The sequence below is a fragment of the Antedon bifida genome, chromosome 5 (genome assembly GCF_963402885.1).
Source record: "Antedon bifida chromosome 5, ecAntBifi1.1, whole genome shotgun sequence".
Classification (NCBI taxonomy): domain Eukaryota; kingdom Metazoa; phylum Echinodermata; class Crinoidea; order Comatulida; family Antedonidae; genus Antedon; species Antedon bifida.
Genome location: NC_136230.1, coordinates 27,412,204 through 27,423,213, shown reverse-complemented (window position 1 = coordinate 27,423,213; position 11,010 = coordinate 27,412,204). Strand labels below are relative to the sequence as shown.

At 35.2% G+C, this 11,010-nt stretch overlaps 1 protein-coding gene across 1 annotated transcript; it reads left to right on the top strand.

Moving 5' to 3' along the window:
- The first annotated feature begins 1,545 nt into the window (after positions 1 to 1,545).
- Positions 1,546 to 10,555, top strand: LOC144843475 (acid-sensing ion channel 2-like). The gene is made up of 8 exons (XM_078700261.1): positions 1,546 to 1,787; positions 2,928 to 3,471; positions 4,043 to 4,141; positions 4,783 to 4,930; positions 5,522 to 5,578; positions 7,118 to 7,268; positions 8,582 to 8,673; positions 9,600 to 10,555. The coding sequence occupies exons 1-8, from the start codon at positions 1,546 to 1,548 to the stop codon at positions 9,779 to 9,781; spliced, it is 1,515 nt and encodes a 504-aa protein (XP_078556387.1). The 3' UTR covers positions 9,782 to 10,555.
- Positions 10,556 to 11,010: the final 455 nt, after the last annotated feature.

Here is an 11,010-nt window from a genome sequence, read left to right as displayed (position 1 = left end):
TGTATGAGAGACTATAAAGACAAAATACAATTCAATTAGAATTCAAGTTAATTAAATTAAAATAGGTGAAATATGTTGAAGAAATAATGGAAGAGAACACAGAGAAAATGAGAAATCAACTTATGTTCAATTTTGTGGAAGATAAAGCAGACAAACAAAATAAAGCACTACTGTTAAGCTAGCTCTGTCTACAATATCAAACTTTATGGAAAACAAATGTGATGTGCCCATATATGGACATGATGATGTCATATCACTACCATATTTAAGCATATCACTACCATATTTGGGCACATCACACTTTATTTTGTCAAACTAGTTTGATAGTGTAGACAGAGCATAAGGGAAACTGCTGGATACCCACATTAATGATGGATGAATGCAAACTATCGGTCACTTAACAATTTCTCGTCATTTTAAAATTACATTAGTATTATTATTGTTTATACATTTAAAATACATTAGTAGTGAGTGAAGGACACTGTAGATATGATTAGTTTCTTCGCCTAGTATCATTAATGATAGTAAAATATTCATGCTTATTATTACCAGACAATATTTATTGTGTGTTTCTTGAATAAAAACTACTTTGTATTAATTTTCACTGAATGAGTTCTTGTTATTTCAATTTAATAAGTTAAATGCGTAAAGGGCCTTTCATACCTGCTCCGGCACGGTTCCGGTCCGGCGACGGAAAATCCAATCGAACGCCAATGTTTCGTTTTGACGCGGCTACGCACATATCGATTGGCGCATAGCCGCGTGAAAACGAAACATTGATGTTCGATTCGCCGGACCGGAACCGTGCCGGAACAGGTGTGAAAGGCCCTTAAAGCGTGGCCCCCACTAGAGACGCAACACAACGACGTAACGCAACGTAAGGGATTTGACCAATCACAAACGATGAATTATTCGAACTGTCGCTTGTCATTGGTCAACTTGCTACGTCCTTGCGTTGCGTCCTAGTGGGAACCAAGCTTTATGCGGAATTAAAGAGTACCAAAGTAGCAAAAAAAAAATACAATAGCAAATAATAAATTAATTAAAAACCAGTGGCAATTGACCCTTTAAATCGGATATGTTTGCCTGATTCCATTACGTGTCGCATCACTTCTGCGATTTATTTTACTAGTGGCCTAAATCAACCGACACTCTACATGGCACGATACATTGATTAAGATAACATCATTCAAACAAACATATAACCGAGACATGGCATCTTTTTATTGGAAAATTAAACAGCGAATTCCATTATCTGATTGTAATACACTTGTTAATTAATTCTAATTGAGTATTGATGAACTGCGATTTATACCACTACCGTTATTTACACAATGCCAACACCTTTGGCCAATCACATCGCCGCATTTTCCGTAATTCCGTGACATGTGTTTTCATCTCATGAATCTTTTCGTTGTGTTTTCACATCGGTTTCTTAGCTACCAATCGTTTCATTTATTTCGTCTTATGGAGCTGCTGAAAGCAACTTTTATCGTTTGTCTTATTTGAGAATTACGAATGAAAGCTTTTAGAAGAAAAATAGCGATGAATCCCTGGGCATGGAGCACTACGAATGGTGGTGCAGATTCAATTTTAACGAGACATAACAGCGGAAACCAATTTTCTGTAGGCCTACATGACAAGGCTGAGGAAAATAAACTACGTATGAAATTAAAGAACCGATTTAAGTGGATAGGTGGAAGAAAGAGTTGGGAAGATTTTGGAGAAACTACGTCACTGCATGGATTGAAGTATATTACAAGTTCACATTCGAGCGGATTCAGAAAGTAAGAAACTTTATTTTACTAATTTCAACACTGCAATCTTTTTAGACTGTAGTCTTACGAAATGATGAATCGGTCAACTTTTCCAATACCGGGCATCCACTGGGCTTGCCAATTATGTCTAGGTGGTTTCTGGAGCGTAACCGGTATTGGCATAGGTGAACGTTTTTTAACTGGTCATGGATATTCTTTATTTAGTATTTACGTTACTATTTTATGTCATCCCTGACGTTTTAAAGTTTTCCCTTTAAAAAAACAAGGCCATGATACATGGCTGCAGTCGCATGCGCAAATTTGAGTTAGTGTTTACCGACCGACCAACCGACATAGTGAGCTATAGAGTCGCGTTTGCACGCGAATAGAAACATGTCTCTATTTTCTGTGCTTTTACAATTTTGCTTTAACTTTATAAATTACTCCGCCATTTTTATCTACAATATAGTGTCTCAAACAACTCCAATATTACACAATCTTAGTAATAAAATGGAATGATTAAATTGTATGCAATAAATCGATAAATTTAAACAAAACATATTTTGTGTATATGTATTATAACACGGTGAACATATGTCATCAATCTATAAGGTTTTTGCCATTTCTTCTACAGAGATCTAAGGTTAAAATTCTACAAATGTTAAGAATTCTCTGGCAACTGAAAGTACTCTTTTACCAGAGTAATAATAGGTACTTTATATAACAACAACAGTTAAAATTTATTGCTATTTTCTGATAGCCAATGAGAAGGATTTGTCATGGCAGAATAAATGGGTCTATAAGTAATCTATCAACAGTTTTGAAAAATGCATTAGATAAATGTTGCAATAAAGGTTGCAATGAACAATTCGACCAATGACAAGTGACAGTTCGAATAATCTATCGCTTGTGATTGGTCAAATTGCTGACGTTGCGCTAGTGGAAATCAAGCTTCTATAGGCAACAACTATTTCAGTGTTATTTAGTTTAACGCATCAACGCGGTCCGTTAGATTTTATCTATTTTTAAAATAATATGTATATGTGATTTATACGATAAGGTTTAGTAATCATAAAACAGGAACATTCGTGTATAGACATTCCCCATTTTGGCGCATCAATGTGGTCGTAGAAGAAACTTTAGTTTAAGATGTATATTTCATATTTTTAGGTTGCTATGGATGTGCATTATGATAGCGCTTTTTGCCTGGCTCATTGCTGGACTAACAACGAACATTCTGAACTTTGCGGCTTTCCCGGTAGCAACCGTAGTGACGCTGAACTACGTCGAGAACCTAAGCTTTCCAGCAATAACCATCTGCAATTACAACCAATGGCGTGCCTCGTACGTTAAAGACACGGACGCTGAGTTGCTGAGACTCATGTTTCCAAGCCTTCAGACATCAGAGAGTGACATTGATTGGTCAGATTACGATTTCAGCGATCGTAACATCACGGCTGACATCATACGAGGAGCTCACCAGAAAGAAAACATGATTATTGATTGTATGTGGAAAAACATCAATCCTTGCACTTATCAAAACTTTACGATGTCAATTACAGATTTTGGCGTCTGCTACACCTTTAATCACCCATCTGATGAAAAGAACATTTTAATGGTGAAGGAAACCGGAAGTGATTATGGGTTATCATTGCGATTAAACGTGGAACAAGATGAATATCTTAATGGGAATAATAAGGGAGCTGGCTTCAAAGTAAGGTTAAAATATATGACGTTATAATATCATATAACACTATGCCACATACAAACTATGAAGCTTGGTTGAACAATGACAAGCGGTGGGTTTCGAATTATCCATCGCTTGTGATTGGTCAAATTACTTAAGTTGCGCTTACATGTTTGCGTTGCGTCATAGACTAAGCTTTATTGTAGTTATGCGTAGGCCTACGTGACCTGTAACTATTTAAACGTGGTTCCCACTAGAACGCAACGCAGCGACGTATTGACGCAAAGTGCTGTGAGTTGCGTAATCTCAAATGGGAACCGACGACGCAACAGTGCTGCAAACATCGCAGGTTTTGATTTCACGCAGGTGGTGGGAGGAAACGCAATTATTGGAAGGGCATTTTCTTACGTTGAATGGTTTCGTTACGTTGCGTGGGAACCAAGCTTTAGTGACTTGTAATAATAACGCTTACGCTTTGGGTTGTGTAAATCAACAACTGTACCTTATGATCCTCCTCTTTATCAGCAGACTGGAATACTAACAACGCAACCCGGATTAATTTTTATTTGTAATTAATATCATTTGTTTGCATACACAGATATTGACCCATTCACAGGGTGTGTACCCATTCGTCAAACAGCTTGGATTTGCCGTGTCGCCCGGATTTGAAACATTGGTCAGTTTAAAGTTCACCAAGGTAGGTTTATACAGTTTTTATCTCTATTTTTAATAAAACACGTTCAATCAATTTCACATTTCAACAAACAAACATTGTGTAATTAAATTCTTGGGGTTGAGAAGTACATTAGTCAACAACTAAATTTTTACCTGGAAATGGAATGCATACCACATCGAAACGACTTTAATAAACAAACCAAGATTGAATCGGAATACAGTTCCCACTAGGACGCAACCCAAGGGACGTCCAAAGACAAGCGAGTTGACCAATGATAAGCGGCAGTTCGAATAATCTATAGCTTGTGATTGGTCAAGTTACTTGCGTTGCCCCAGTGGGAACCAAGCTTAAGCAATACGATAGAATATAAACTGCAAAATTGATGTTAATCGTTGTCTTTATGATTGCATATACAGCTTCAGTAGAGTTGGGTAGCCGAGTGGTTAGGACACTTGACTCATACAGAGAGACCCGGGTTCAATTCCCGACAACTCCCAGTTCACTCAGCTGTAAATGAGTACCTGGTTGAAAATGCTAGGGAGAAAAGGCGGCGTGGAAAGGAACTGGCCACCCTACCACATAATGCCGAGGCTTAGTACAATGAGCTGCTAACCCCTACGTTCAGAATGAACACGGGACTCACCTTTACCTTTTGTATACAGCTTCAGAATCTACCAGGACCTTACGAGTTTCAGTGCTTAGAGAAGAAACTAAAATATGCGGCTAAATACACGGTAGAGGCTTGTCAGACAGAATGTAGAGTGGATTATATCATCGGGAAATGTGGATGCAAGAACTACAATATGCCAGGTATTGTACACAATAGTAGCATAGATTGACAGTGGTGCTGGGCAAGCCAATTAGTGTTGTGCGTCACGCTAACTCAGGCACAGTACGCAAATGTAAATGTCGTGATATAACATTATCATGGAGAAGTTTTCCTATGGTAATGGAAAAAGTGGGATAGGGATACAGTAGAATCGTCTAAGTATCAGTATAGTACGCTAGCTACTAAACTAGTCTAGGTTCTAGATTGAGTTTTGACTTAATATTAGGAAAAAGATAAATATGTTGGCACATATGGCATTTCATACCTATACTACGTGGTCTACTAAGTTTTCAGATTAAAATTGAAAATCTAACTGATGGACTATCGTACAAAAAAGACAATAAGTCTAAAGACAATAACTATACTTGGGGCAAGTCTACTAATAATTTATACTAATAGACATTCAATATTGGTATGTCTGTTCAGTTCAGCGCCCTCTATCGATTCAATGATTGCCACATACTAAACAAGAGTTTTTTAAAGTGGATTCTTCAAATCGAATCTTGATTTTCCACGTCCATTTTGAATAATGAATCAAGGGAAATGATATTCTCTGCGTATTCTTTTCTCAGGAAATGTTCGTGTATGTGACCCAAAGGAGATACATGAATGTGTCAAGCCAGCAAGTGGTAAGGTCTTTACACACACGAATTTGTTCGCTCGAATCGACAGCGTCAGCTGAAACGCATGCACAGAAAAGGATTTGGAAGATAGAAACATGAATACGCATGTGTATAAACTGACGCTTTCGATTCGCGCAAAAAAATTCTCCTAATAGAAAATCGGCTTAAAGAAGAGTCTTTTAAGGGCCTTTCACAGTTGTTCGGGCACGGTTCCGGTCCGGCGAATCGAACGCCAATGTTTCGTTTTTACGACGCTCCACGCTATGGCTATGCGCCAATCGATATGCGCGTAGCCACGTGAAAACGAAACATTGACGTTCGATTGGATTTTCCGGCGCCGGACCGGAACCGTGCCGGAACAGGTGTGAAAGACCCTTTACACTCAATATACCACTTTCATTTCCTATTCTAAAATAGCTTTTATAAGATTTGTATTTTTAGTTGGGATGTTTTAAATTGTCTATACATACTCTGTTTTTGTTTGTCCTTCTTGATCTTACAGTACATATACGTACTTTTATTATTCGCTTTTTTAAAAATGTAACCCTCTTAAAACTCAGAAACATACACAGAGACGCCCTCTGTACAGAACTATAATATCAGTCAATATGTTTGATATCTTGATGTTGTCGTATGACTTCCTTTAACAAAAATATTTTGATCATGGTTGGTCACGGTTGAATGCGTGGTTGAATTAGTAACTAAATTAACTGAAGTATATCTCCCATATATTTAGTTTGTATTTCAATAAAATTAAGTTAATATATTTCACTAATCGAATCAAAAAATCGTTTAACAATTTAACATCGAATTTTCAGTATTATTTTTTAGTACGTTAATTATTTATGGAAAAATACTAATATTTCATTCAATCTTTAACGAAATAATATTAAGTATTACTCTGTGACTGCGTTATATGTAGTTATAGATACAATTGTAACGTATATGTAACGGTTCATGAGATCCAAGTTTTAGCGTACCGGCCCTACGCATAGAGCTTAGTGCATTTGTGTGTGACGATATAGAGGGCGGTTTACAAGTTTCCAAAGATTTAATTTAAAATCAATATCAGGTTGAATTCGCACATCTACACAATAGCATAAAAAAGTATAATAATATTATTAACAAATAGTATGTAACACGTGAATGAAGAAATTTCTCTTTAGATATTTATACGAACTATACTATATTTGTTGATTATTCGGACACCCCAAAAAGCACGGGTAATGACTTACATCATGCATTTTCTAGAACATGTACGTGTACAGTACCGTGGGCGATATTTATAGGCCTAGCTATACATAATCACCATATGGCATTTTGACGGTGCTTCTAATGTAATAACATTCATTTTTATATTATTGATTATATTATTATTATTAATAATACTAATTACGTAGGTTCCAATGTGCTGTTAAATAAAACATTATTCTAAGAAGTATACCGTATGATAATAATTTAAATTTTATTTAAATTAGTAGCAATTATTACATCATAAAAAAACATTCATTACTTTTCTTTTTTAACCACTCACCCCAACAATAGCAAATTACACACGAGAAGGATTGGTGTGCCACTGTCCGATACCATGCCTACGTGAGGTTTACCAATCACGCGTGTCCAGCGCATTTTGGCCAGCCCAGCATATTACTAAAGAACTTCAGGTGACTCTCAATCGAACAGAGGAACACATCAGGTAATTTTAAATTTTCTTTTTGAATATAGCCGATCTAATTATCCTTTGCTGCATTGTGTGTTCAAGGCAATTTTTATTATAGGAGGTCCTATCTTGGCAAGTCGAGTGCAGTATTCTATTTATAGATATATTTATATAACAGAGGACAATTAGAAAGTGTAGCACGACATACGGTAACATACAGTGGTTAATGATGAGTGAGGTGTGGTGGTTGATCATAAAACAGGAAACGAACTAACTCGATATTAAGAATGACGTAATGGTTATATTAGGTGAACTTACAAAATGTACGCATAAACATTGAATATTTCAAGTTATTAAACCATTGGTATCTTTGTTAATCCGGGCAATTTAAATATGGCAATTTAAATAATCAATCTTATGACTTCTCAACAGGAAAACCCAAAATCAAATGAACATGTTTTGAACTTTAATAAAGTTTATTTGAGGATATAGACCCAGTATTCACGGCCCTGGACCAGTGAACTCCTGTACAGGAACCTAGTGAATTACACACATTTCCCCTTTTTAGGCAAGGGTGATGGATGGAACGCACCCGTAATATCGTACGTCTTAAAGGCGTAGTCCTATTATAATTATTTTTATAATTATATACACATATTCAATACCGTAACATATCCCCATACTACTTGATTGTTATTAGTGTGGTTCCTCAAGAAACAAGGCCTTTAATATAGTAATCTGGTTCAAAAACGTTCTTGTCCAACATGAATTATGTTGCAATGTATTTTATGTTCTTTTATGATCATTAAGCCTAGCATCTTATTGGGTATAGAACTGGATCATTAAGCCTAGCATCTTATTGGGTAGAACTGGATCATTAAGCCTAGCATCTTATTGAATAGAACTGGGTCATTAAGCCTAGCATCTTATTGAATAGTACTGGATCATTAAGCCTAGCGTCTTATTGAAATTAATGAGCGGTATTATAATAATACTAATTTGCAATGTACAGTCTACTGTACGTTTGGCAATCCAATTTATTTATGTGCATATCTATGAGATCTGATACGAGAAGAAGGAGCGCCAAAGATTGCAAGTTCATAAATCACATTCGATCTACATTTCTATTTTTAAAATTAAAATAAAGGAATATTAAACAATAATGCAATTACAATATATCAAAAGTAAGAACACGACGCCAAGCATCGACAAATTATTAATTTTTTTACATTTTTTAAGCCGCGCCTAACCATTCTTTTGTTTTTTTCCTACCGTTATGGTTATTTCCAGGATATGAAGGAAAAGAGACTGTAAATTTTAATCATTACCCGGTTCCTGTTTTTTTTCAGAAAGAATTACCTAGATATTGTGATTTACTTCGAAGAGCTGAGCTTTGAGGAGATTAGGCAGGTGGCAGCATACGATGCCTCAACCCTGCAAAGTAAGCCAAAGATTTACCGACTTAAAAAGTTCACATCAATCAATCAATCAAAGTCACATTTATTTCTCTTATAATTTCATAGTAAATAAATAAAATTAACAGTAGGCCTAAATATGATTAAAATAAAAGGGGCAAAATTCCAAAAAAGCGAAGCTTGTATAAAGCAGCCCATAAAAACTGAAAAAGACAGGACAACACGGGAACCGGAAGCAGGACATAACAGTACAGTAGTAGTAGTAATGAAGACCTTTAGTTTCATGTCTCTGCGAAACGCATGTATCTGTGACCTTAAAAAATAGGCTCTGTAGGTTTAGAAAAAGGGGTTCTTTCGAAAAGATTATCAACAGAAACCTATGACGGTATAGTCTCGATAAAAACCCATTTTGAAAATACGCTAACATGTAATTACTAGTGAATAAAAAGTGAGAAAATTAAACCTTAGATCCAATGGTGGAAATCTGGAAGTGCCTAAATGCAAAACCGACAGATATAAACGGTCTGCTGTACCGTATATTGTTGATCTGCTTAACTCTCAATAAATTTTTTTTAATTTTTATATAGGATTTTTATAAGTAAATAAATAAATTCATTTAAATTAATACTATTGTAGATATTGCTAAAAATAAATTAAAACTTTGATAAATATATATATTGGATAAATTTTAAAGATTAATGTACAGTATATTTATTTATTTATACATATTGTAAATTTTTTTGTATTTTGTTCTGTAATGTAACTTTTTATTATATGTACTACAATAATTTCAGACTTGTTCTGCTTTTTGTAATGTTTTTTATATACCGGAATAAATAAATAAATAAATAAAAATAGAACCACAGAGAAACAGAACCTCACAAATGGATCTTTATTCACATAACCCATGGACCGTATTACTATTATTTATTTATTAATCTCTCTTTTACAGGTGATATCGGAGGTTATATGGGTCTTCTTCTTGGTGCAAGTGCCATCACAGTATGTGAACTGATTGATTTTGCCATTCTTAATCTGGTCGATCGTATCAAACGAAGGCGTGAAAGAAAGCAGACGAAATTATTGGAAATCAAGAAGAACCAACAGATTCCCACATCTGTATCACTTGCCTAGTAGGCGCCTAATGTGTGTGTCGCCTTTCACTAGGCGGAACACCTGAACGAATTCTGAAGCGATTCTTGGGCATTATTTAATTAAGACGTGGCCTATAATTTCTAATTAAAAACAATTGTTTTGAATATTACGTTCTATAAAACGATCAGAAACAAAGTTTTAAAACTTCAACGGTTTTTGATCGTTTTATAGAAAAACGTTTAAAAACGCTTTGTGGCGTTTAAACGCGTTTGTGGCACAGCCACCACCACGTCGTATTCATCAATGACGCATACGCGCAACTCAATTATCACAATTTAAAACGCTTTTTGCGTCATAAAATTGCGTATATTGTTTGTTTAACAGACCATTAGCAATTAAACATAGCATAATAGTAACCAGTTCTATTTCTTGTTATAAACAAAATAACCTATAGAAATATATTTCACTCTGACAATCGAAAGCAATGCAGTAAAAACAGTATTTATAAAGACTAGTTTTTTTTTCCATTAATTCTGATTACCGGTGACGATGTATAGAGACTCGTCTTCAGGCTAAGTACTGTACCAAGATTCCCACTTAGAGAAGAATTATTCTTAAGTATTCTTGAGATCCGGTGACTTTTTGAATGAAAGTATTCAAGATTCACAAATTATGTTATTTAAACAGAAGAAACAGCGTACGTACGTATGCATGAAATGAATTATATATTTTGTTGGGAAATTAAAAAGTTTTTCGAAATATTTAAAAGATATAGGCCTATCTACAACATCCTCGATTTTACCGCTAGCTATAATAGACCTAACTCAATGAAGCCTGACTGCTTGCATTCATGGAGCTTTCTCATTAAAAAAATAAAGTTAAAGTATAAAATAAAGCAAAGTAAAATTTGTTTTTTTATTTTTGATAGAAAATACCGTTTATCTAGTAAACACATCTCTTCAAATGGAAAACAAAAGTAGGCATTAGAGTAGGCGGCTAAAATGTACTGGAATAGGATCTTGTAATTTGAGATGATTCGGGTAACACGAAATCCTGATTTTGGTACCACACGTTTTTCTCTTTTTCCTCTCCTCCGCTCCGCCACAAGAACGGTCATAGGTCATATAATAGCGTCTTTACAATTTTTCCATGACGTCACACCGAGAGCCATCATCATTTTCAAGAAAGGTGGTTCATTTGTACGTTGTTGCATTTAATTACCCTTTTACATAAATTCATTCAGTAAAAAAGGGGTGTTTATTCTTATT

Excerpts from the sequence above, each read along its gene's own strand:
- LOC144843475 (XM_078700261.1), top strand. The coding sequence starts at position 1,546 with ATGAATCCCTGGGCATGGAGCACTACGAATGGTGGTGCAGATTCAATT. Across the intron at positions 3,472-4,042 it reads ATAAGGGAGCTGGCTTCAAA|ATATTGACCCATTCACAGGG; the intron begins GTAAGGTTAAAA and ends TTGCATACACAG. Across the intron at positions 5,579-7,117 it reads ATGTGTCAAGCCAGCAAGTG|CAAATTACACACGAGAAGGA; the intron begins GTAAGGTCTTTA and ends CCCCAACAATAG.